Source organism: Dunckerocampus dactyliophorus, chromosome 18 (assembly GCF_027744805.1).
Source record: "Dunckerocampus dactyliophorus isolate RoL2022-P2 chromosome 18, RoL_Ddac_1.1, whole genome shotgun sequence".
In the NCBI taxonomy this organism is placed as follows: domain Eukaryota; kingdom Metazoa; phylum Chordata; class Actinopteri; order Syngnathiformes; family Syngnathidae; genus Dunckerocampus; species Dunckerocampus dactyliophorus.
In genome coordinates, this window is record NC_072836.1 from 9,628,685 (window position 1) to 9,656,111 (window position 27,427).

Genomic DNA, 27,427 nt, shown 5'->3' on the forward strand with positions numbered 1-27,427 from the left:
ACTTCCTCCTTTGTGCTGCACTACCACCTCGCTAGTACGCTGCCTTCACTGACATGTTGTCAGTTGTTGAAGGGTGACACAAGTCCTTTTCGCGCTTTGGACTTGTTCTGGAAGTTTCTCAGGAGCAGGGAAGAGGAAGGTTTTTGTGCCACAATGGCTAACGTCACTTTTTGGAACCACGGTCTTTGAAAACTTCTACGGAGGTACTTTTTTTGTTCCATTAAAGGGGGGACCTAGAGGACGAGAAACATGAAAAAACAGTTTAACCGTATGAGGCAACTTGCCAACCAAACAGTCGGAAGGTGAGTGTTTCTATAATAATGAAAATGTTATGTTTTGATGGCAGTCATTTTGTATACTTTGTGGGCGGGGTCGTATGGTTACTTTTATCAAGTCAAAGCCAACTGTTACTAAAAACGATTGTAGTTCATGAGATTTCGATGTTCAATCATCTTGTTAATTTGTAAAATCTATACTTGATTGGTTTAATCCATTCATTAGGTGCACAATGTAATGGCAGCCAATACATCAAATTACATTTCTCAATGCTCAGTTTTTATTGACACTGTCATAAATATCTTCATTTATATGTTTGTCATTGTAGTTGGAGTTTGCATTGAGTATTGCTGCTCAGTAGGTCATGGGTGGGCAAAGTGAGGGCCGCATTAAAACAAGAACAAAACCTCCAAGGAACCAAAGAACAAAAAAACCCTCAAAAGGAGCTTTGTTCCAACCCACAAATACTCAACATTTCTTTGATCGTTACATTATATTTTACATTATACTTTGTGTTAATTGCAGTCAACAATTACTGTAAAAAAATAGCACATTATGCGACACATAACCTTTCCCAGCGTCTGACACCGATGCAGGACATGCACCATGTGACATCAGAGCACAATTTTTGTCCGCACGGTTATGTGCAAATTGTACAACAAAGATTCAAGTCTATGTTCATGCAATCAGGTGTCGTGGCGAGCATGGAACTAACGTTAGCAAGCCCTGTCGCCAGCCCGCACTCGTCGACCAGATGATGGCGTTCAGAGCCAAGATAGGCAAACCCACTTCTGACAAAACTGTTTGGAGTGTGTTTGTGAGAAATTTTGTATATTTGTGAGGTCAAGGGCCTTGGCTCACAATCTCTGTTCTAGTTCGTCCCAAAGGTGTTTGATGGGGTTGAGGTCAGGGCTGTCATAATTGTACACTGGTATTTCCTGCTGGCCCTCCATCGGGCAGGGGTGTCAAACTCGCTGGAGTAACTGGTTGGAAAGCGAACCTGCAGTGTTTCAGCCCTCCACTGACACATGTGCCATAGGGAAGCACAGCCTTTGCCTCCATTTGTTGCTGCATTGGCTGTAATGTTGCTATCAAAAAGTCTTCCTTACCAACTTCCATGTGCCTCTGGCTAGGGATTCTTTGCAGGCATTCCTCCATATGTTGCCGAAGAGTAGTAAAACTTAACAGTCACGCCCACAGACAGTACACACAAGTGGAGTGTGTGTGGCAGTGCAAATGTTGTTCATGTTTTTTTTTTTTAAATGACGTGGTGGTAGCTCTATTTGGCTCAGGCAGGGTCAGTTGGCCACAGTGGGATTGTGTCGAGTCAGCGTTTTGTGGCTGATGAAAGCCAGCCACACAGTGGAAAGCAGCCTGTGGGCCACTGAGGGGTGTTGCTGTGAAAGAGGCAGGCCGTTTAATAGAATGGAAACAGCATTTACATTAGAAAACATAGCACGGATTAGTGTGCATGACGACTTCATTTCTGTATCCAAGCGGGCGGCTGTGCTTGTTTTGCTGCATGTTTTTGGGTTGTTGGCTCAATAGGGCATTGTATAAAGTGTATTCTTAGAACAATGGCAGCTGGTCAGGGTCACACTCTACTGCAGGTATTACTGATAGCGATCAACATATTGAGCCCACACCCTTTTTCCTGCTGAGTTGAAGCAATCGGATGTGGAAAGCAATTATTATGTGATTTGAATGTTCATTGGGACCTTACATTTGGTCCATAGCTTACAGTTAAAGTAACCGGGGGGGCAGGACTTTTCACACACTTTCACGAGGTCAGAGGTTTGACATGAAACTCACTGGTCAAAAACAACCTCTCTAGTTTATGACTTGAAGCCAGAAGACTTCATGGGAGGTGCAGCAGCTTGAGAAAAATAATGAAACCTGTTTTTAAAACCCGCTAAGCTAACTTAAACTATAACTCTAGGCAAAATTAATCAATTTGTATAGGCCCCACTTGCTTTATTATCTCTGACTGGAGGTTGCCACAAAAACCCTGTTGTATGTATACAGCACATTATATTTTTCTTCTTAGTAGGTTTCATCTCACATTTTACAACAGCAATAACTCACCTGTAAAGAGGGTTAATTGATCCCAGTGAAGCTCCGCAGTGCTGGCCTGTACTAGAAGCAAGGAGGTCTGTAGGGATTACACAAGCCACAACATTAGGTACACCTGTTCAGTCTGTTACAGCAGGATCAATGACACCTGGCATGTTTTATTTTATTTTAAATAATGCAATCAGTTATTGCCATGTGTAACTTTTATTTTTTGTTTTGGCATCTCAAACTCCCAAAATGCAGGTGGCGCACACACAAATGGTACTTTGTGGAATATTTTTTATATTTGAAAAGCTCTCAGACAGACCAAATTGAACGACTGCCTATGGTTTTTAAAGCTGTTGAGGTAACTGAAAAAACGTTTGTCCGGCAGTTTGTATGTTGTCAAATGTCAGGGTGGCGCAATCGAAAACATGGGGACTTTTACTGTAAAGTTGAGAAATAACAACCAGGATGTCTAGAATATCCCAACTGGCCATTATGGTTAAGTGAAAATCTTTTTCAAATATTGATATAAAGAGCTACTTTGAAGTCACATGCACATTGATTCCCTTTTAATGTCATGTGGCACAACCAGTTTTGAACAATTTGATCATAAAGCTCTTTATTAAAGTATAACTTTGTTAGCAAAAGCTAATACCGGTGTCCAAAGCCTGTTTAATGTGAAATTGGTTGGAAAAGTCAGGTTGGGAAACCAGTAAGTCAGATGGTGCAACTGGTAATATTACTAAATTGAAAAAATAATGTTTTTTAAAACTTTAAGATTATCATCTTTACATATTTTTAGATGCCACCGTCAAGTAAGGAAAAACCATCACATGGTGAGCACATATCGTACCACACAAGTCCTCAACGTGATGACAAAGATGGAGCCTCTTACTTCACAGCAGATACTTTAGTACGCATTGTTAAAATGTAATTTGTTGTTAAATCCGGTTAGCGAGCAGTCCGTTTTTTTTATATTGCAATATAAAAATGGACTAGTTGCCAGTTAAGATGCATTTCATGTTTTAAAACCTTGCCATACTGTTAGTGTTCCTCACATGGCGTAGCCTGTTTTTGATCAAGCTCCTCGGGAGAATAATAACAGAATATTAGTCATAGTGTGTTGTGTCATAGCCCAGCCTTGATTTTTAACATTCCCTCGAGAGGCTTCAGACAAGTGATGTCATCACTGTGAATGTTCCCGATACACCAACAAGCCACTTGACAACCTCCACCATGCTTCACACATTCTCCGAGTCCTGTTGCCATAACAAACACAAGTGACACAACAGGAAGTGTGTGTGTGTGTTGGGACATGCTGGAGGAATCTGACAGCTCCATCACAGAAAGGAGCTTTATGCTGAGTGTGCGATTTAAACAAGCAAACGCACTGTTGAACTTATCAAGTGTATCATGTGCACAGTGCAGACAGGTTAGGCTGGCTTGATGTGCAAGCTTGTATGCAGCAAGTTAAGTCCTGTTTCATAGTCATAAAATGTGACAAAGTACAGCAACAATGTCGTGTTTAGAATATGTCCTTTTTTTTCCTTCCCACAGGGCTGAGAAGACCGAGGTGCTGAGTGATGATCTTCTTCAGGTAAATATGCCAAGTTAATTTTATGACTTTGTCTTTCTCACCCACAAATACCGGCAGTGTTGTGTCACACTATCCTGGATGATGAAAGTCAATATTTGGCGACATAATGACATGCAGAGTGTTGTCCTGGGGCGGCAGTTGCATGAGATTAAAACCTCCATCAAGCACTAAATTTAAGAATGCGAGAGCTATTCTTTGGATCCTTGTTGACTGGTTGGCAGGTTACCGTAAATAGTCTATATATATATAGCCGGAGCGTCTATTTACCTAAAGCGCAAAGAGGATTGGGTGTTAATTGAATTGGAAGCAGGCAATAATTGGAGAGAGGCTATTTACGAAATCTGAAGTCTATATGATATACTGTATATAACAACTTCATTTTTTTCACTTTCATAATGATTTGGAGTGTATGAGAAAGTGGAAAGGAAAATGTAGCTGTCTTTGACCACATGGTCATATATTAAGTAGTATATTTCACAACTCAGCAGCAACAGAACCGATGTTGTAATATCGGTAAGCAGCAAACTGCTCAGCCAGCATTATCACTGGTGAGTTCATTGTAAACAACAGTGCGGCAAGTGTAACACACAGGAGTCTCACACCAACAGCTGTAACAAACATTTAAAGTACATACAGAGGTAGATAAAGCAGCTTATGACACTTCACATGCAGCTGCTGACATCTTGTGGAGTTAAAAAAAAAAAACTACATCAGGAGGTTGCCAACAGCCGTAGCTCCTAATGCCAATGCTTTTTGACCCGGCGCTAATTAGAGACCTTGGAATTTTCTTGCTTTTGTAGACCAAGTGTAGGTGACTCGACGTTTGATTGAGTAGAGTTGTTAATTGGAACATTTACTGTACTGTAGTTAGTTAGAATATTACACAAACACATACATGGTTTCTGCTAAACATTATGGAGGGGTGACATGTAGGGATGTCCTGATCCGATCTTCAGGATCGGGAAAGGCTGCCGACACGCTATATTTGTAAAGATCAGATATCGGCTTCCACCATGAGATCGGGCCTATCCGGTTGCCGTATCACCTTCGTAACTCTGAGCCACACTGCAACATGGTCAGTGCAGTAATGCGCCTCAAAGGTGGTTGCCATTCGACTTGCGCCACCCGCAAGAAGAAGAAAACGCAACACCAACATGTACAGTAGACGTGTGCGCTGTCTACAGTGTACGTGTGGCGAAGTTATGTTGTTGTTGGATGTTCGGCTCCGTAGCTACAGCAGTAGTTCCCGCCCACTGTGCCCGGATTGCTGCGTCATGGTGTCGGGAGCTCGCACTGGAAGTGCCGCTCTTATAACACTACTAAACATGTCGAACCGGCGGTGAAAAACCTTGGAAACTCCTCTGTTACGGAGCGTGAATGGAAGCTAGCAGGGTTCGCTTAGTTTAGCTAGTGCAGCTGTGTGTGTGTGTGTGTGTGTGTGTGTGTGTGTGTATGTGTGTGTGACTCAGGCTGGATGAGTATATTTTCACTGTGTTGTGTTTTACTGCTTTAATGTGAGGAGCATTTGTTTTAAAATCATTTTTTCATTGTGATAATCACGTTCCTTGCCTGATAAAGGTATAAAAACTAGGGCCAGATGGCAATAGATATTTTTATTAATCCTATGAGGGACATTTAAGGTGTCACAGCAGCAATATTAACACAAGTCACGATAACAAATTTTGCCGGTTGGTAATTGTCTTACAAATTATTGTCGATAATCGATAATATTGACAACATTTTTTGAGACCATTTTTTCCATGAATTATGAGGCATAATAATGAGAGTACATCGTATCAAAAGCAAAAAACTTTTATTTCTGAAGAGTATTTAATATTGTAATTGGAAAGTCAAGAGCTTTTAAATAAGAAGGGCAGGGGAAAGAAAGCACAAACCGCATTGAGAAGAAAAGAAATCCGCCATTAATGACGTTAAAAAGCTTTGGGAAGTTGAGCTACTGCATGCATGCTCAGGTTCTCCAGGCCGCATTCTGCTCAATAATTCTGCTGGCATAGAAACAGGAGCTGAGAACATTCAGATACATTCTCCTATCTCATTTTAAACGCATTATGGACAGTTTAGTTAGCTCAGTCAAAGGGGTAAAATTGACGTTTCAGTTGTTCTTGAAAAGTCAAATATGGAAGTCCTTTTTCCTCTGTCTGCTAAAGTCATCATCAAGTCTGAAAGCAAGACTTGGAATTACACCATCATGGCGAGTCTTTCATTCAGGGTTTGGCAGCTGTGGGAGGAAGAGACTTTGTGGTTTTCCACTGAAGGCAAATCCAGGCAATGTTGCGCTATCTTCAAATCACACTGCTTGTGTGTCAGTGGGGGATGGGACTGACGTCACTGCTTGGAAAAAAAAGTACTTTGAGAAACCGAGCATATCCAGACAAGAAGGGAGATGAGTAATTCTTGGCGATCAGCCTCTGTTCTGTCTAGTAATTTGCCAACTTGATGGTAAACCTCTAGAAGAGAAGGCATTCTCATGTCCTCCTAAATGTCAGGAGCTTTGTGCTGCTGAGTTGGACATTCCTGCCGTGAGGAATGTAAGCGCCAGTGCGGTGGAAGTGTCGGAATCACTGCTTCATCAGTCATCTATTGTAGAGTCATTATTCTCTTTTTAGCTCCTTTCCAGTCATCCAAACCGAAGCAGTAAAAAGACAAATTTCCCTCCAGTTTTTTTTCTTTCTTTCCAACACGCTCCTGCAAACCCTTCCCAGAGGCCTCCGAAATGTGAAATTTGACGCCCAGCTTTCCATTCCGTAGTAGTTGTAGTCTTCTCCCTTTTTGTTTTTCCAGTGTTTTTGTGCTCGCTGAGGCATTGATCCTGTTTGGACATGTCCTGCTTCAGTGGGAGAGTTTGGACACAGTTTTTTTTTTTTTTTTATCTCTCTCTGGCATTATTGGAGATAATGCTATATGTTTAGCACTAATCAAATAAATAGTTGGTAGAAATAAATTCCATAGTGTTTTTATTTTTTTATTTGAAGTTTTGGGAACAATAGTGACATCACTATATTAATGGTACTACACATACTGTATAGTGGTAATGTTTCTGTTCGCCACACTGAACGTAGTCCTAGCCATTAGCATAGCGTGACAAAAGAGACTACAAGTATGGCTTTTATTAGCGAACCAAACAAAATAAGTTGTTAGAACCGTGTAATGAAGAACTTAATCTTGTTTATAGTTATGTAAATCTTGCTTATAGTTATGTATACAATTTTTCTGGACATTTTGTGATTTTACGTGTGATAATATAGAGTGGAAACTCTGTTAGGTCACCTTGGTTAGCGTGTTTTTCGGTTATGGTTGAAAATCTTCACCAAAACTTTGCCTTGGTTTGGGTACATTTTCCGGTTAGCGTACAATACGGCGTGCCTCTTGTTTTTAGCACAATAGTCCTTGTTAGCGTACTTAGCTAGCTAACAAATGGCAACTGGAAGTCAGCCACGTTGCCTATCTATGATGTCAAAAACTAAAGTAAGTTAAGATTTGTCAGATCAAAACTATCGCTGCATAAAACTTCAAAACATGATATTAACATCCACTTTATTACAATTCACTACTTCTTGAATCTGCACTCTTAAGTATCATGGGAACTGTAGTTATTTTACCCATAAATTAGCCGCTTTTTTGTTTAAGCCGCAAGGTTCAAAGCGTGTGAAAAAAGTAGCTGCTTATAGTCTGGAATCTACCTTACATGGTCATTTATTTTGTGCATTCATTATATATATGCATTTTGAATTGTTTACTGCTCGTTAAAAATTGTATAACTATAACAACGTGTTTTGTGTTAACATTTTTGGGATTAATTGGATTTACATTATTTCTTAAGGGAAAATTGTTTTGGTTAGAGTCGGATCTAGATCTAGAGTCGAATTAATGACGCTAACCAAGGTTCCACTTTGTATGCCGTCCATGTTACGATATGCTGTGATGTCAGCTTTATTTAGGCGGCTAGTCCATCTGTTTCCTGTTCTTTCCTTTCCCGCTAAGGCAAGCTAATTAGGCGCTGACATCGCTTGTGTTTCCCAACTAGCAAGTAATTGTATAATTTTTGTTCAAATTAATTCAGACGTCGGCTTTTAGTTTCTGTCAGCCACGTTGCCAGCATGCTAATCGATCATATCGGCTCTTAAAAAAAGAGAACAAAGGTGTACCTATTTATCTGCGCCTCCACCTGTGCTTGTTGGACATTACATATTTTAAGCTGTAGCAGGTCAAAGGTCGTCAGCTTTGACCATCTTGTAAACCTTTGGACAGTTTGGAGGTAAGGCAGGAGGGATTGTCTTTGTTCTGTTAATCGTTAAATTGTTTGCTCCTTTAGTAAAAATCAGGCTAACACTAAGTTTCATAGATGGATACTTTATTCATCTCCAAGACAAATTCTCAAATTCAGATGTACTTATTACTATTACTTATTATTATATATTATATACTATTATTATATACTATTACTTATTATTATTAAAAGGAATGATATTTAGTTCTATTAAGACAAATACAGAGTGCATAGAACAGGGGTGTCCAAACTTTTTCCAGCGAGGGCCACATACTGACAAATGAAAGGATGCAAAGCCACTTTGATATTTTGTAAACAGAGAGATATGCTAAGAAGCTACTGTATATACTGTATAGCTCAAGAAAAAAATGCATGCAAAAATGCATTTCACCTTTGTAGTATAGGTGAAATGCTACTAAAACTGAAGCTAACTTTTATTATGACATTTTTTGTTAATATTTTGACTTTATTCCCATAAAATTAGAGCTGTTTTTTCCATTTATGCTGTTTTTTTATTTTTTTAATTTTTTTTTTTTACATTTTTCAACTATTTCATTTCAGCTTTCCTCTTGTAAATTTTCTCTTTATATCTTTTAACAAGAATGTATTTTTTCTTTATTTCAACATTGTTACTAAAAGGATATTTCATTTTAGAAGTTTATTCTCATAAAATTGCCAACTTTTTTCTCATTAGAAAACTATTTTTTTCTCTTAATATTTTGACTTTACTCTGGTCAAATTTCTGCTCTTGATTTGTTTGGGATACTTTTCAAAATATTTCAATTTTCTTCTTGTATATTTTCTTGTACTATTTTGACTTTATTCCCATGTTATTTACCCCCCCCCCCGAACCTAAGTTTCCAAAAATGACAACTTTATTCATTGTTTTTGACCATTTTTGCTGCTCTTGTTTTTTTTTCTTAAGTTTCCTTGTTAAATCCCATTTTTAGACTGTGCCGCGGGCCGCAAATGGCCGCACTTTGGACACCCCTTGCATAGAAGGTTCTAGAGCTGCACTGGGGGACAAAGCCCAAAGCCCCCCAACCCCCACTTGAAGGGAATGGAACTGGGTGCATACAATGGAATCTATAAGGTTGAACACAATCCATTCAAAACTATTTTTCCCACAATAATAATCTGTTCCAAGGTCAAACTGTCGCCTAAAAAGTGAAAAAATAAGTTCACCACTGTTAATATAGAAGTAGTAATAAGTGAGTAAGTAGTAATGGTAAAATGTAGCAACAATAAAACACTCACTCAGTCTTAACTTTTAATGACAAAGTTGTAACGACTTTTCAAATTTCATGGCCACACAGGTGTAAAAAGAAGCTAACCACCATCACAGTCAGATGTAAAAACAATAAAACGCTTCTAAACCTGAACTTTAACAACAAGTGACGGTTTGTTCTTCTTTTAACACTCACTGTTGAGGCCAGAATGTGTCGCAAAAAGCCAAAGAAAAAGTCCAAAAACACAAGCACAAAGTTAAACCTCGGATGCTCTGATTTTTGACTTTTTTTTTTCTCTTGTCTTTAGAGGTTTCACTGTAACATGATTGAAGGCTTTCTCATTATTTTGTAACACACTGCCCCCTGTTGAGTTGGAGTGTAGTTACAAGCATGTTTTCTGTGTTCTTAACTTACTCGGAGTGAGGTTTTTCCTGTTCAAATGACCTTCATAGAAGGGGTGGGCCCTTGGATGCTTGAGTCACACTACAGGTCTGCTAAAAAGATTGGAGTCTAATTTCAAATGTGTTTGCGCTAAACCACAGACATGACATTTTGTACAATGCACGTGTTTTTCTTGGAATACTCGGGACTCGCCTGCACCAGACAGTGGGATCACCCGGTTCAATCCAGACCCGCCAAGACTGCAGTCTGCCAGGCCACTGTACTTTCTTTCTGACCCCAGTTAGAGATCCAAGTCTGGATCCCGTGGAGCTATCAAGAGAAAGACATGAGAGACTTTCCCTGTGTGAATCGCAGCTAAATGGTGAGATAATCTATTGGATCCAGACAGGAGGAAGTTCAGCTGTGGTTTGGCATCAGAGAGGATTAAAAGTTCTAGAGACTTGGGAAAAGATGAGAGTTTAAGATGAGAGAATCCCACACCTAACGAGGCGCCCACGTAGCCGCCTTGTTTATTTTGAAACAGGAAGAGGAAGTGTGCTCTTAGATGATGGCATCTTGGTCCGATGTGCGTTTCAAAGTTCCAAAAGATTGAAGTGAACGGGCCTGCTGTCAGGGGACTTCAGTAGCATTTTGTACAAACACAAAGAAGAAAACACAATGTGCTGTGATTAGTGAAAACAAACACATTGTGTGGGCTATTTGAAAAACCTTCAATTAATTTACCGTTATGGGATAACAATGCGTTGATAACTGCAAAGGATATGTTGCCGTGATGTATTCTTGGCATGTTTCTTTTATTTTATTTTTTTTCTTTCCTTAGAACATTGTGTCTCTCCCAGCAGTCACAACAGTAGACCCAGACAAGCATTAGCAATCATATTAATTGGTGTTTTTCGAGAACATCTTCCTGCAATAATTATTGTTGTGTTGTTTTTTTGTATTTTTTTTAAGAAATGTCATTTTTGGGGTGTATCGTTTTTTTGTTGTTGTGATACAGTACATAATAATTTATAATATATAAAATTCAACATAATGGTTAATTGGGATGCAGAAGTTGTTTGGTTTTAATTAATTGTCATTTTTTGCCACATTTTTAACTGTCATAAACTGTCATTAGGGCCCGAGCACTAAGACCCATCGGTCATGCGAAGGCCCCATTGTAGCCGTTGTGTTTATTTGCATTAGCTTACAATAGCTGTGAGGTACATTTCACCCACAAGTATATGTACTGTATGTGACACATAAGTGTAGAATATGGGGAGATCACACTAAAGTTTAGTTTGTTTTTTAAACTGTATTGCCATAAAGAGACTACATATGGTCATTATAGCTGGCCCAAGACTTGCACAATAGGGGATGAATATCATAAAATAATAATGACCTGATACTCACTTTTCCTGCTCACTTAAAGGACCTCAAATGCATCAATCTGTTTCATATTTGCCTGTTGCATCGCCACACAAGGGAACACCATCGACAATCCTTCTCTTTCAATAAAAAGTATGGACAGTTGACTGATGGATGTGCATTGGAGAAGCATCTGTGTTTGCATTTGTGGCCCTCACCTGTTTCCTCGACAATGTTCAAGAGGATGAAACTGTTAAACACAGCACTGCGTGTGTGCGAAAGGGCATTAATGTATGTGTTGTGTTCACACTCAGATCGAGAGGCGCATGGAGCTGGTGCGCTTGATGTCGCACAGCACACACAAGAAGCTGGCGTCCTGTCTGCAGGGGCAGCCAGGCATAGACACGGAAAAAAGACATGTAAGTAATGCAGGCCTCTTTCAACACACTCCTGGACACACCCTTATAAAGCACTATGGCAACATGCCGCACAGTCAACATTGCTGCGAGAATGACTCAAAGATGCCAGAGTAGAAAGTAGCATATTACATAACAAAGTCAGCTTTGTTTGGATGTATCACTTGTCATTGCTGACAGCAGAGGTAAGAACATGCATCTTGTGCAATGAACACAAAGTTTCTGTACTGTGTAAGACAAAGGTATGACACACACGCACACACAAAAGGGGAGTTATTTTGGTTTTGTAGTTCTGGATGTAAAAATAGAGCCTAGAATAAGGTTTTTGCTTGCCGTTAAGTAATGTAACATAACCTCATGGCAAATAACCAATCCATTGTCAGTACTCGCCATTATCCAACTATGTTCTGTTGTAGTTACGGTGACAAGAACTTAGACTACTATTTTGTCACATTATTTTTAGGGATTATTGTGCCTGGTGTGCGATAGAAAAGCCTGTTGTTCAGACGTCTGGTGTTTTGTGTCGCACCTAACATTGCAGTAACATTACTGACACCTCGTGACAACTGTACAATTCTACATACATCATCATTCACAGAGTCTTTGAATGTGTCTTCTGAATGCCTTATAGTTGTTTTCATTTAGCCATTTTTATGCTTGAAAATGCTTAATTTAATATTGAGTGACAAAACAGCATGATTTATTAATATTTTTTGAAAAACTGTGATAAACTACAAGTTGTTGATCTGACTTTGTGTGACTTTCTATTTATTATTGTGTTTGTTCAGAAAAAGCTGCCCTTGAATGCACTTTCCCAGGCCATGCAAGAGGGCGGCACGCAGTTGGGCTATGAGAGTCTGATTGGGTGAGATGTGAAATACTGTATGTTAATTTGCACAAAATATCTTTAGTCTTCTTCGAATGCAGTAATTGTATGATCTAACTTAGTCAAAATGAATGTTTTATTTATATGTAAACAGCAAGATGATGGACGTGTGCGGTGAGGCCGAGAGCAAGTTGGCCACGGAACTGATGGTGCATGAAGTGCAGATCGAGAGAGACATCCTGGATCCTCTCAACCAGCTTGCCGAGGTACACATACTGGAGTACAGTGTTCCCTCGTTGATCGCGGGGATAGGTTCCCAAAATAGCCTGCAATAAGTGAAATCCGTGAAGTAGCCAACTTCATTTTTTTTACATTGATTATACTGGGTATGTTTTTAGGCTGTAAAACCCCTCACCATACACTTTATACACTTTTCTCAGACAAGCGATAACATTTTCTCACATTTCTTTCTTGTTTAAACACTCTCAAAAAAGGGTCAAACCTTCGTTTGAATTTTAATGACAAGAAATTATTGAGTCACGCATATTTCACTCCTCTGACCACGCCTTTTCGTCCTGCCGCCGTTCCACTGTACTGTCGCGTTTTTGTAAACTTGGTAAAACATATTGCTCCTGTCATTGTATTTTCCTCCTCTTCGTCATCGAGCTGAAGATTAATTTATTCCGTAATGGCGCCCTACAGCTGCAACTTCTACCCTCCATCATGTCTGGAAGTCCCAACTTAGCATCCTCCTCCGCCTCTTGGGTGCGACCGCAGGTGCCTTTGACGGTGCAGAGTGTTTTGTCAACATTGTGGGGATAAAACTTGGAAACATACAGCACTTCAGATTCACACAGCTAGCGATGGAACAGTTATGAACATTTGGCAAGCGCAACTCATTCTGTACTGCGCATGAAGGCACGGAGGAGATTGATTGACAGTGGTCTACAGCCCCTTAGCCAAGCAGGAGGCAGAACACAATGCGTGGGTTCCCCCTTAGTCAGTCAGGATGCAGACACGACGCGTAGGCTCTCCCTTAGCCAATCAGGACTTAGAACACAACGCACGTTCATTCCGTGAAAAAGCGAGTCTGCGAAAGGAGAACTGCGATGTAGCGAGGGAACGCTGTACATGCTCACCATGCATCCATAGCATTAACTACACATTCACAATCCTGTTTAACGCCATGATTTGACTCCACTTTGATCTCCTGCTGTGATCTTTCCCAGGTTGAGATCCCTAACATATTAAAACAGAGGAAGCAACTCGCCAAACTGGTCCTGGACTATGACTCTGCCAAGACAAGGTCCACAAAACTTGTGTTTACTTGTTCTTAAATGTTAACTTTTGCAATATGTTGTGGTGTTACCTTTGATCATAAGGCTACAAGACTGTTTTGAACATCTTTCTATGATCTGTATCGCGGGTTTATAAGATGGGTCCAAGCGGCCGAAATGAGTTTTCTCCGTAGGGTGACTCGGCTCTCCCTTAGAGATAAGGTGAGAAGCGCTGTCACCCGGGAGAAACTTGGAGTAGAACCGCTGCTCCTCCGCATTGAGAGGAGCCAGATGAGGTGGCTTGGGCATCTGGTCAGGATGCCTCTCGGACGCCTCACTGGAGGTGCTCGGGGCATGTCCGACCTAGAAGCCTCGAGGAAGACCCAGGACCCGTTGGAGACACTATGTTTCAACTGGCCTGGGAATGCCTCGGGTTCCACCGGGAGGAGCTGGACGAAGTGGCCGGGGAGAGGAAAATCTGGGCCTTCCATCTTGGGCTGCTGCCCCCGCGACCTGACCTCGGATAAGTGGTAGAAGATGGATGGATGGTTGGATATATGATTTGTTATTGTGCAGGTGGGTCCAGGCTTTCAAGTCAAACAACCAGACCATGGCCGCTAAGGTGGACTCCCTCAAAGACGAGATGGATGAGGCACTCAACAAAGTAGAAATATGCAAAGTATGTTTATTCTAAAATTAATTTGTATTAATTAACTACATGAAACAACGTTAAGATCATAGTTAAGGCAGTTGAGGCTCTTTAATGGATCTAGACTTGTAAAAATTTCCTTCCTCAGGACCAGCTATCGGCAGACATGTATAACTTTGCGTCCAAAGAAGGAGAATATGCACGCTATTATCTCATGGTGGGTGTAGAGCCAAGTAGCAAAAACCATTCATTTGATGTGAGTTTTGCCCAAATGTGATCCACATTAATGCTTGGCAATGTATTGCAGTTATTAGAGGCCCAGGCTGACTACCACAGAAGGTCTCTGGCAGCTCTGGAGGAAGTTATACCGACTATACAATTACAGCAAGGTAAGCAGCAATGCGTTTTGTAACAAAACCAATCATAAATTAGCACATGACATTCTCCGAACCTACAGAGATCTTCACAAGGATCTTGATTTAATCCGAGATATTGAGGGAAAACAGACACAAAAACCTGACAGGAATATTATGCTTTTATGGCGTGGCTCTGATAGTAACTGATAGTTGCATGCTGTAAAATGATTTGCAGTGGAAGTCATTATTGATGTGCCGTTTGCAAAAATATGCAGATAATATTGATGAAGTACAGGAACTTGGGAAATCCAATAACAATTGTTACCCTGCGCATCCGCCGCCATCACACCCGTTAGTGTGGGAAGCGCCTTGAACGCCTTCTGTTTCGCTTTCAACACACACCGGCTGCAAAGCAAGAAGCTTTAGAGGCTGTAGTAACGCGGCTAAATTACTCCACATTAATAAAACATTACTTATGTATTGATATCTAAAAATTCAGTGTCCGATCATCACTGACGTATTTTGGTGAGTGCAAGGTTTTATTTGTCACTATTTTGCATGAACTTGTTGTTACAGTTGTTGTTTTCTATGATTTTGGTGATGGAAAATAATCAAGTTTTGGCATTTTGACTCCGTCGTCAGGATTTTAGGCGCCAGGTTTGGAGAACGTGTCATTAAAAAAAAACTTTCTTTTCAGATTCCTGGACAGAGAAGCCGGCGTTTGGCACAGCCCTGGAGGAGCATTTGAAGCGGAGTAACCGAGACATTGCCCTGCCCATCGAGGCCTGTGTTATGATGCTGCTGGAGACTGGGATGAAGGAAGAGGTACAAGTGTACAGGCACACTCGTGCCATGTAGTCTGTGCCACAACTCACACATTGAGGTTGATTGACTGAGCCCCCATTGCGCCCCCTTCCCTGGCCCCAGCATGCTTAATGATAGCCACCACTTTTGCATTAGAAAAAATAGTCACAGCAATATTTTGTATTATCAAGAGAGTTGAAGTGATGGCCGTGTAAGCTGTCAGTTTTGAGTCTGCTTCCAGTCTGGAAGGTTACATTAAATCAAAGTGGAAGAGCACACACACACTGCAGTGTCCCCCACTGGACAACATGAACAACTATATGATTGTGCACAAACCCTACTTATTGTACGTCCGCCCTGCAGGGTCTGTTCAGAATAGCAGCTGGAGCTTCAAAGCTAAAAAAGCTGAAAGCCGCCCTGGACTGTTCCACTTCCCAGCTTGAAGAGTTCTACTCCGACCCCCATGCCGTCGCCGGTAAAAAAAAACAACAACCTTCTTTTGTTTCTTTTACGGCCCCACAAAAAATGCGAAACCTGATTTGGTCTGGATCGTTTACCCACTGTTTGCACACAGGAGCCCTCAAGTCTTACCTTAGGGAACTTCCTGAACCTCTCATGACTTTTGGCCTGTATGACGAGTGGACGCAGGCATCCAAGTAACAATACACACACGTACACAACACCAGTGTGTTCCCATGATGCAGTAGTAACTCTGTGAACTGTGTGTGTGTTTCAGTGTGTCTGACCCTGACAAGAGACTTCAGGCTTTGTGGGTGACATGTAACAGTTTGCCAAAGACTCATAAAGCCAACCTCAGGTAAGAGCTGCCTTCTATGCATAAGTAAGACGCATACTAAGCATGCTGTTGAATGAATACTTGCAGGTACCTGGTGAAGTTTCTGGCCAAACTGGCTCTAGACAGCGACGTCAACAAGATGACTCCCAGCAACATCGCCATCGTCCTGGGACCCAACCTGCTCTGGGCAAAAACAGAAGGGTGAGAAGTTGTGCACATGCAAAGTTTGACACGTCGCTCAAGCTGACTCTTTTTACCGCACTCAGGACGCTGGCAGAAATGGCCGCGGCGACGTCGGTCCACGTGGTCGCCATCATCGAGCCCATCATCCAGCATGCCGATTGGTTCTTTCCTGATGGTAATAGCAGCTAACAACAAACAACACATCTTGGCTGTCGTGCCTGAAGCTGCGTTTCAAACCAGAGCTGTGCTTTGAGGAGCGCAGTTGTCCCTCGCCACGTCGCCGTTTGAATTTTGCAGCTTCACTCTCACGGTTTTCCAAAAATAACTTGATAAATCATCAATTTTGTGGTTGAATACGGCCTATTAGTAAAAAAAATGCATTGTTTAAGCAAATTATACTTAATGAAGCATTTTCAAACATAAAAAATGGCTAAATGAAGTAAAATACAAATAAGGCATTTAGAAGATGCATTCAAAGACGTGTTGTAGTATTCTACATTGATCACTAGGTGTCAGTAATATGCCAAGCTCACACTCAACTCTGAACCCCGAACGTCACTTCTTGTCCCGTGCACCAGAACACATTTACAGTAGCACACAACAGTACGACTTTTATTTATTTTTTGTTTACTATAGTGGGAAATAGGAGTGTGAAGGTTACTATAGGGGTGTTATTGCATGTCCGGGGGTGGCAGGGCTCAGGTGGTGTATCTTCAGGCAAGATACTGAACCCCCAGTTGCTCCTGATGCTGCGTCATGAGTCGGTAAATGTGCTAGCAGTGTCAAAGCGCTTGGAGTGCCTTGGAGGTGGAAAAGCGCTATAAACAAGTGAAAGACCGCTTACCTTTTAGAGGGCTCTAATGTTAAACACGTAAACAGGTTTTCTGTGCCATACAAATATATTCCATTTATAAATAAGGATAATACTTATTAGGGATACTTTGCGGAAATTCACTTATCACGGTCTGGTCTGGAAACAGTTAAATGTGATAAACGAGGGATTACTGTAAACGTAAACACAGAGGTAAAGTATCACCAACCACTAACGACATAACACTTGAGAAGCTAACGCATTTTCAGCCAACCTTTTGTCAAGCAAGACTAGTCAGAAAATACCCAAGTTGAAGTCTTTGTACACGCGAAGCTGCTGAGTCTTATCAAGCCAGCACAGATGGGACAAAACCAGGAAGTACAAACCTACCAAAATAAAACGCTGCAAAACATCACTGAACAGAAACATTACTTTTTTTTCTCCTCATGCCACTGGTGTCCTTTCAGGACAAAGTTTTGCAAAAAGCCAAAGAAAAAGGCAAAACACACACTGATAATCTGTTTGCGTGATAGGCAAGCATCACGCGTCATGGCGTTTCAAACGCAAAACATTCACAGCTTTTCTAGAGAAGACCAAACTAGAACTGCAACCACGATGTACCTCACCAGGCATCATGAAGCTGGAGGTAGACAGTGCAGGCCAGTGATTGGATGACATCAGGGTTTACCTTTGACGGTGGTTTTTCTTCTGTCCAGAGGTGGACTTCAACGTGTCGGGCATGTTCGCCAAGCCCACCCACCCGTCGACGCCAGACTCCGAGAGGAAACGCCCCGGCGGCGTCGCGGGGCACGACGGGGACAACGCCGCTCCGCCTCCCCGTAAAGACAGGTACCTGTCCCGCGCCAACCTCAGCCTCAGCCTGCCGCTCCCCCTCCAATCCCGCCCCAAGACACCCAGCAGGCAGGATCCGCGGGGTCCGGCGGTGTCGGCCCACTATGTAGTGGCCGACGAGTCCATCACAGTCACTGAAACCCCCCCTGAAGATCTGCCTAGTCCAAAGTTCCAGGCTGTGCCGTAGTCCCTTGTAGTTTTCGTGGCTTTTGTACCACTTGGATAGCTTTTTGTTCACTCGTTCTTCCTTTTGCATCATGTGGTTCTATTGTGTACACGTGTGTGTCATCACCTTTGTTTCCAATTAAAGCTTAGGTCATACCGCAGGTTGCTGGTTCTGTGTGGGCTTCCTGGCATCTGTCTGTCCCTGCGGCCGTGTTGGTTCTTAATGCATACATCTGGTTCTGCTTTCCAAACTAGGTTCTTCTAACTCAGGAGGTGTCATCTCTGTCTGCCTCTTCAAGGTCTCTGGTGTTGTCTTACAAGTGTGTGTGGTTTGCCCTCCCCCCTCTCACTTCCTTAGCACCGTTAAACATCCGGAGCCCAGCCCACGTAGAGCCGGCACCGCTATTAGAAAGCAGCCACAGCAAACCTCACCCACCTTCCAACCCCCACTGGAACCCGCCTCATTCGAGACGCAGCCCCGAGCGGCAACCCCAGAGGCTGAGCAGCCGGGCTCGGCCGATGGGGGTCTGGGTGCTGCCGCTGGGGTCCAGGTAGCCATCGTGCAACCTCAGTGCGTCACCCAGCTCAGCGCAGAGGACAGCAGGTAAGGAGCGAGCTGAGGTCGCCGCAAATAACGCCCACCACGCCGCCTGCTCAGCCCAACCAATCAGGATCTCCCTCCTCGCCCCTTGTGTTTGTCGGAATCCTACAAATTAAAAAAATCATACTTTTTTTTTTTTTTATTCACAGGTGACGTTTACTCCTTCCTTCTTCCTGCTCAGCTTTCATTTAGCCTGCCGCTGTTTTATGACGTCTCATCTGGCATGACTTTTTTTTGTTGTTGTTGTTTTGTTTTGAAATGTTGCATCCTTTTCTGTTGTTGTCTCCTCGTGTTCTAACCTGCCAGCTTGGTTTGTGTAGCATCGTGCATGTACCGCTAGCATCAAATGGTAACTCTGCACATACTTATTTGGACCTCCTGTGTCCACAGCCCAGGCCGGGAGCTCACTTCCACCCCACCTCCACAGAGGAATGGTTCAGTCCATCTTACAACAGGAACCCCGCACTCCCAGGGAGGGTCCAGGGGGCCCAGTCCTCACATGGTCCGCAGAGGTGAGAGACAATTTAGTCTCCTCATTGGGTTTGCTAATACCGATTTTACCATCTCTCTTCTAATTAAAAAAAAACAACAACAAAACAACCTAATTTCAAATATACACCCATTTTTTTCCCTTCAAATATAAAAATGTAAAATATAATACACATGAAAAAATTCTGTTAATTTTTTTCCTTCAAATATAAAATTTAAATATATAATGCACATTAAAAAATACCATGAAATAATTTATACAACATAAGTTTATGCAAAAGAAAAAAATAAAAATGTAACCCTCACCGCAAACATGCACCTTACAAAAAAATCTTAACGTACAATAAATAGATATAAATCTAGAATATACAGTATATATCTAGTATAGCTACTCTAATAGGCTGTTCCTCAAGTAATGGCTGGCTGAGTACGTCAATGTAAAACAAATAAATGCCTCACCTCAAACATACCTCGTTTTCACAGAGTGCCAATGTGAAGCAGTGACGTATCATTGCTACTGTAACATGGAAATAATGATTCCAAGTGTTTATATCGTCTTAGTCATGCAACGTTTGCACTCATAAATGCCTTACTTCAAATAAATGCATGGTACTTGGAAGTTGAATACCCCTGGCAATAAAATGTAGCAACAATAATAATAATAGTATCGTTTCCTCTTATTGTTGCCAAAGGAACAAAGAAACAGGCGCCAGCTCCGCCCAAGCAAGCCAGTCCCTTCGCATCTCAGTCCAGCAACCACACACCCGGGCCCGCTCACCACCCACCCATCACCCCCCGACGCCACCCAGGCAAAGAGAGCCCCATCCACGCTCCGAGCCACCCTCCGCCGCAGCCGCCTCAATCGCAACAGGCTGAGCAGGAGCCCTCGCCGCCCAGGACGCCGACCCCGCCGGACACCCCGCCCTACGACGGACCCCACTCCCACCCGCTGTCCGCTTACCACTCCGGATCACTCCCTCGCCCCGCTCGGCCCGCGCCTAAGCCACGACCCCGACCTAACATGCCGCCTCCTCCGCAGCCTGCAGTAAGTGACGGTGGCATCTTCAGCTCCGCCTCCAAGTTCATCACAGGTAAACACCCGCCCGTACGTACTACACTGTAAGAACACAATAACTGCCATGATATTGCATCGTGACAATGCTGACAGTTCTAAATATCACAGCAATTACTGCGCTTATGCTACTCACAGCCACCAGGGGGCATAATATTTGTATGGTTTTGGGGTACAGTCATTTGTCATATTTTCAGCTATAATGTACACAAATATATTAAAAAAAAAAAGCGCTAAACAAGAGCACACGTGTATACTAAACATCTTTGTGACCTGCTGATTTTCACGTCTGGCTTTGGGTTTCACCGTGTGGTGTTGCCGCACACGCGCCATGTGACTGTGGATGATCTGTGTAGCATGACAGGATGTGTGTGTAACATTGCAGATGTCTGAGGTGGCGGCCTGCCTGTTAAGATGGGCTTTGCAAGGCAGGCGATGGTAAGAATACAACTGGCTGACGTGTGTGATGTGTTCGCTTGCATGTGTGTTGCTGAAAGGTGCTGGCTATGCACATTTACATCCAGTATGTGTTTTTCTATCTAGTTATACAGTATAGCCGATGGTAAGTACGTATGCATGGTTTTGTCCCGCTATTTAACCCCGCTGTCCAGAGAAACTAACAGTTTAGTGTGTAACGTGTGACGAAACTAAAACCCCGTGTGTACTAGTGTACTATATCGCTAATTACACAATTAAGCCTGTTGTCATCTGATGTGTTAGACAGTGGCCTGGTCATAAAGGGGATCGGGCGAGCCTGGATCCCAGAGGTGATGCTGAGCCAACAAGAGCAGCCCCCTGCTGGTCAAGAACCCGCCCAGAACCAACAACCACCACCGCTTGACCCCAACACGCAGACGGAGAGCACCTGCCTGTGAGCGTCCACTGAGGTCAAGCTATCAACACTTTATCGTTGCTATTTTTAAATGAGCTCCAGGGGATGTTTTTGTAGATTGACGTAGGCAATCTGCTACCAGTCTGACAACAGGCTTAAAAAAAAAAAAAAAATTATTAAGAATCTATTAACAATGATGTGCAATTGAAATAGAAAGGACCAAGAAGTAACCAAAAAAAATGACAACACGGTGCTGTTTGGCTTTTATTATGGTTGGCATTGACCAAATCTTGAGGCAAAGTGCAATACGAAGTACACTTTGTCTTCCACTGGCACATATTTGGGGTCTTGCCGTTCTTGGGGTACAATGACTTTACATATATTTTGAATCGATGTTTCACTCTAAATTTCTTTGAGGATATATTTTGTATTTTTAAGGGCCTTGTTTATTTAAAAATAGCATTTTCAATGCTGGTAAATGACCAATCCCACTCCAGCGCCTAAGCTTTGACCAAATATATCTAAACCAATGTGTTCCCCTTCTATGCATACCGTTTCTTTGCAGCACTTATTTTTGTGCAGATATGGCATCCTAATGTTGCTGCATCCATGATTAAAGATTGTTCAAGATGTTACAGTCTTGTCCGCTTTTTTTTGTTGTTTTTTGTGGTTTTAGATTTTAAATAGTCTGCTAATTTATAAAGTAAATACCATATTTGACCTCCACTTAAAGAAATGCACGCCACATCTAAAAATAGTCAATTTTTAGTAGTAGAAAAAATGTCTTAAAAAATTAAATGATTAATAATACATTTTAGTAGTTATTTTTAATATCTTACCACTATATTTGTACAAAATATACAATTGACAATATGATTAAAATGGATAATTTATTATAAAAATGAATCATTTATTAATACATTACTGAATTATTGCTTTCTTATATGAATTATTAAAAATATTAAAATTTGCACAAAGAAAACCACCTTAGCCCATAGATGCCTGCTACTCTGCAGTTGAGTGGACATTAAATAACGAAGACTGTTTTTATGCAAGTTGAGGAAAGAAAAATGGCAGATTGACACATTCTATTAAATAATACTGTGCTCATAATAAAAGTTATTTAGAAAATGGATTTGACATGGAAGCCATTGCAAGTAGGAAGTGTACGTCTGTCCTTCAGGTCACAGAACATGAATGGTTGAAAACCGTACACAACCTTGTAGGTTCCTTGTGTCCGTGAGGAAGAGTCTTGTCAGGCCCAGTAGCCGATGATAAAAGCAGCCACAGAGAGACAGATGATCAGGTTGGCGTTGACCAGCTGCTGCAGGCGTGGATTTTCTTCCAGTTTGTTACATTGGGGTTCTGCGGGCATCTCCGGACTCTTCTGTCCTTCCTTCATTCTTCTGTCCATGCCACACAGCCAGTAGAGGGCTGCCACCAGCCTGGATTGACCTCTCACACTGGTCCTTGTTGAATCTACAGTGTGGATGCCATAGAATAAGCCAGCATGGGGCGACGTAAGAGATTGCTTCATAGGAAAAAAAAAAAAAAAAAGGACCTTCTCTCTCGCTGCTCTCATCTTGGCTTCTTGGAACCTCATCGGTTTTAGTTGTGACCACCTCCAGTTTGAGCTCTTTGGGCTCCGCACGGGCTAATCGTGTGAACCAAGTCAGACCATTAATCTGAAAAACAAACTTGCTCAAAGCACAAACTCGTAGGTGCTATGATGTTTGGGCAATCACGTGACATCAAGTCCCAACAGTACACAACCGGTGACCTTAACATCACATGATGGCACCTAAAAGCGGTCGTACCTGCTCTGCTGTGGGCTCCTCTGTGGCCAGACTGACGCCCACCACCACCGTCAGCGTGATGACCGACAGCAACATGGAGAAGTAGAGGTAATGCACATGTTTGACCACGGCGGGCCTGTCGTCGTCCTCAAAGCACAGCGGGGACGGGTAGATGAAGTCCAACAGCATGCGGATGCAGCCCACTGTGAGGCCCACAGCCAGGCCCCAGAACGCACCCTGGTGGTGAGAGGGAGGAGCACCAGTAGGATCAAAGTAGTACCTGAGCGGTCACACCATCTCAAACGGTGTTTAATGGGGTTGAGGTCAGAGCTCTTGAATAGTTATTTCCAATTTTCAAGCATTTAGTTTTAAGTTGAACAATTCAAATGATTTTTTAATTGATGATTATTCAATGAATGGATGATAGCCTAATAGCGTACATACAGACTGCTACCTTCTCATTCGTCCTCCTCCAAAAGCAGCCCAGGAGGAAGATGATGGAGACGGGGGGCTGCAGGTAGGTGCTGATGGACTGAATGTAGATGAAGAGCTGCCCACCCTGACTGGCTTGAATGACGGGAATCCACAGAATGGACGCCGCCACCATCGCCAACACAAACACTCTACAGTGGAAGAAAACACTTTAGATTCCACAGGAGTTTGGCTTGAAGCGCCAACACGACGAACATACAGCATACCTGCCCACAATCATGAGCTCCCACTCGGATGCAGAGGATCGGAAGGTCTTCCACAGGTCCATGGTGAAAATGGTGCCGGCGCTGTTGAAGACGGATGTGAGCGAGGAGACCAGCGCGGCGATCATCACTGCCATCATCAGACCTCGCAGGCCTGAGGTACATAGAGGCAGGTTGTAGTTTGATTTTCGAGGCAAAACGGTTAAACAGGAAGTGGAACTAACCTGCGGGGAGCAGCTCCATGACCAGTCTAGCATAGGCGGTGTCTGTGCAGCCTACTGGGTTACCACAGATCTGCTTACACAACTCTGGATCCGCACATGCTACATCATCTGGACGCACCATTAAACAACACACACTTATTACTTTATAGTTTGCAGGATTACTCAAACTAACCACCACTAAAAACCGAGGTAAACTTTGCAGTCATAAATGGTTATTTAAATATAACAATTGAACATGAGCATTTCCCACCTGTATAAAGTATTCTGCTGATCATCCCGGGCAACATGATGGCAAAGAAAGGCCAAATCTTGAGGTAGGCAGCCAGCAGGGAGCCGCCTTTCGCATGAGTCAGTGTCTTGGCGGCTAACGAGCGCTGCACAATCACCTGAAATACAGTGGAGCAATCGAATAAAAAAAAAAAATCGGGGTATGTGGTATGAATCCCTGTGGGACGCCACACAAGCAAGTTCCACTTTATTCCCAAAGCTCACCTGATCGGAGCACCAGTACCACATGGAAGGAATGGACATGCCCACGATAACGCCAGGCCACGGGAGGTCGGAGTTTACGGGGTCTCTGAATATGTGGAAGGCGTCCTCCCGGGGGATGCCGCACGTCGAGTTGGGCACGCGGACCGAGGGGATGGCGTTGTGGTAACCCTCCATCAGAGCGTTCCAGCCTCCCACCTCGACAAAACCTCCATGCAAAAATAATAAGCGCACGAACATAAAAATGTGTTGGTGTGTGGCGCCATCATTGGAATGGTCTACTTACTAAAACCCATGAGGATCAGCGCTCCTGCTAGCATGATGACCATCTGAGCGGCGTCGGTGTAGATGACTGTCGCCAGACCACCTGGACATCATACCTTCAATTCAACTCGATTGTAAAGACATGCACCGAGTATCGCAAGACTAGCAGCCGGTTGACAGCGAGTCTCTTAACGCGAGAGCCTGGGCTGCCGGTGAAACAATTGTTGTGCACGCTCCGTAGCTTACCACGACTGAATACGAGAATGGATGTAAATAGTAGCAGCACGCTAGCTAGTCATCAGCAAAACATACATACAATAATTTCCGTTGTATAAACCGCTACTTTTTTTTATTGAACTTTGAACCCTGCGAGTTATATTGCGGTGCGGCGAATTTATAGCCATGTTCTAATCTCGTGACATCTCGAGCTGCTACTAATCGGTTAGATGCTGTAATGCTGGCGAGTCAGTGAGGAAACGGTAGCTCAATCACGAGCTATTATTTACGCACACATTGACCACAATTAGTTTGGAAACGATTTAGGATATCACAAAAATGTTTCACGGCGCTTTATTTTGATAAGCATGCATTAGAATCGCCTGTCTGCCTTGCCGGCACATGCGCTCGCGACCAGATACGCGACACAGCTCGTGTTGGCTTTCACTTTGCTTCTTATTAAGATCGCCCAAAAGCCCGTAAAATGTGTGGTCAATTGGCTACAACTTGTCACGTGATAAGCGTATCCGTGCCAGCGCGTGTCACCGCTCACGTTTCAAACTCGTTCCACTTTCGGGCTTTTTTGACTCCACCGGCGGCATCTAGCTAGCTCGTTTTTGTCGAGATACGATCATCATTACAGCTTACTTTTTTTTCTTTTTTTTATGGGTCACTTAACAATCTTGCTGTCTTGTTATCATTATAGTACTTCCGGCTCGTCTTCAGAACACTCACAGCGGTCTCCAACAGGTAGCACGTTAGCTAGCTGAAGCTCACCAACTGGTGTTGAGTAGTTCAAAGAATATCTGCTTCACACCTCTTAGTATTTTTATGTGTTCTATTCAAACATGACACTTGTATTTAATAGCAAATGTGCCCACTGAGTGGAGATTGCCAACCCCCTTTGTGCCTATCACTTTTTTTTCACCCAGGGCCATGTAGGTATGGATTTTTTGTCTCCTTTAATAAAAAAAAGTTTCATAAAAACTGCATTTTGTGCTCAGTTGTCTTGTCATTGACTAATATTGAAATTGGTGCGATGGTCTGAAACATTTAAGTGTGACAAATAAGAGAGGAAAGAGGCTCACCTGCTACGGTGTAGAGAGCAGTGACTGATAGAAGGAGCACCACAGCCAGGTAGATGTTCCACTGCAGAGCCAGCTGAATAAACAATGCTCCAGCATACATGTCCACCTGGCATCACATACAGCCTAAATGAAGTTCACAAAAACTAGCAGAAGAGGTAAAAAACAAAACACCACACACACACACCGATATTTTGGTGAAGATGTAAATGAACAAAGACAAAACCGCTATAAACAACTGCGTTCTTTTCCCACCGAATCGTCTCTGCAAATACTCCGGCATGGTTGTCACCTGGAAGAACACAGACCACAAAATGTTTAAAAAAAAAAAAAAGTGTGCGTGTGTGTGTGTAAAACATGACTTTACCCCAGATGCAAGGTAAATGGGCAGGAAGACCCACCCCAGCAGCAGCACCATGAACATGCCCTGCCATAGAGAAAGAACGTCTGAACACACTAATCACCACAAGCGTTGACATGTTCCTCTCTGGTAACTGACTTGTCATATCGTACATTCCACTCATACGCGATCGCCCCGATTCCCGCTGCAGCTCCTGACCCGGCCAGGCCGATCAAGTGCCCGCTGCCGATGTTACTGGCGAATAGCGAGGCCCCCACCTGCGTGGACAACAGACGCTGGATGTAAATGCTCCATCGTCTTCCGGGAACATACCGTCTTTTGTGGCATCACCCCAGCTTCTGTTTATTCTGTCGCTGTTTAATTAAAAAAGTCCAGTTCGTCAGTGACAACATGAGGTCTATTTCATTCAATGACGCATCAACGCGTCAACCAAAAAGCCAGCTCATGACAGGGCGGGAAGGCGGGACTTAAAGGAGTAATACAGTATATGCCCACTAATTTATAGTGGATTCCCGCATACTTGCGATTTAGCATTCGCCAAGTGGCTAATAATGTATACAAAAAGTGAAACAAATGTAGAGTGGTGTGAAAAAGTGTTCGCCCCATCCTGACTTCTTATTTTTTTGCGTGTTTGTCACACTTCAATGTTTCAGATCATCAAACTAATTTAAATGAGTCAATGACAACACAACTGAACACAAAAAGCAGTTTTTAAATGAGACTTTTTATTATTAAGGAAGAAAAAAAAATCCAAACCTATGTACATGTAAGAAAAAGTGATGCCCCCCGGTTAAAACATAACTGAGATTAAGATGAATTGTGATCTATTTGACTCCAGCAAACCACAGTGAGAGCTATTATCCACATTATCCAATGGTGAAAACACGGAACAGTGGTGAACGCCATACAAACAGTAAAATATGGTGGTGGTAGTGTGATGGTCTGGGGCTGTTTTGCTGCTTCAGGACCTG

At 42.7% G+C, this 27,427-nt stretch overlaps 2 protein-coding genes across 4 annotated transcripts in view; one reads left to right on the top strand and one right to left on the bottom strand.

The window, feature by feature from the left end:
• On the top strand, positions 1 to 22,127 carry arhgap17b (Rho GTPase activating protein 17b). 3 transcript variants are annotated; one of them, XM_054758930.1, is made up of 21 exons: positions 1 to 302; positions 3,892 to 3,931; positions 11,512 to 11,616; positions 12,402 to 12,478; positions 12,594 to 12,705; positions 13,669 to 13,745; positions 14,293 to 14,395; positions 14,514 to 14,582; positions 14,673 to 14,754; positions 15,419 to 15,546; positions 15,889 to 16,000; positions 16,100 to 16,181; positions 16,262 to 16,342; positions 16,409 to 16,522; positions 16,588 to 16,679; positions 18,032 to 18,164; positions 18,691 to 18,936; positions 19,324 to 19,445; positions 20,115 to 20,513; positions 20,880 to 20,932; positions 21,215 to 21,364. In XM_054758930.1, the coding sequence occupies exons 1-20, from the start codon at positions 250 to 252 to the stop codon at positions 20,885 to 20,887; spliced, it is 2,235 nt and encodes a 744-aa protein (XP_054614905.1). In that variant the 5' UTR covers positions 1 to 249; the 3' UTR covers positions 20,888 to 20,932; positions 21,215 to 21,364. The 3 variants fall into 3 exon arrangements, with proteins under 3 accessions (XP_054614905.1, XP_054614904.1, XP_054614906.1); XM_054758929.1 differs by lacking the exon at positions 20,880 to 20,932 and having other exon boundaries at positions 21,215 to 22,127; XM_054758931.1 differs by lacking the exons at positions 18,691 to 18,936; positions 20,880 to 20,932 and having other exon boundaries at positions 2 to 302; positions 21,215 to 22,077.
• Positions 18,227 to 27,427, bottom strand: part of slc5a11 (solute carrier family 5 member 11) — a 10,975-nt gene continuing 1,774 nt past the window's right edge. Inside the window, 12 exon segments of the mRNA XM_054758934.1 lie at positions 18,227 to 22,805; positions 22,888 to 23,011; positions 23,144 to 23,359; positions 23,577 to 23,745; positions 23,821 to 23,971; positions 24,042 to 24,149; positions 24,292 to 24,427; positions 24,534 to 24,739; positions 24,817 to 24,897; positions 26,099 to 26,387; positions 26,463 to 26,522; positions 26,609 to 26,713. Coding sequence (XP_054614909.1) covers positions 22,582 to 22,805; positions 22,888 to 23,011; positions 23,144 to 23,359; positions 23,577 to 23,745; positions 23,821 to 23,971; positions 24,042 to 24,149; positions 24,292 to 24,427; positions 24,534 to 24,739; positions 24,817 to 24,897; positions 26,099 to 26,387; positions 26,463 to 26,522; positions 26,609 to 26,713 — 1,869 coding nt within the window. The 3' untranslated portion in view covers positions 18,227 to 22,581.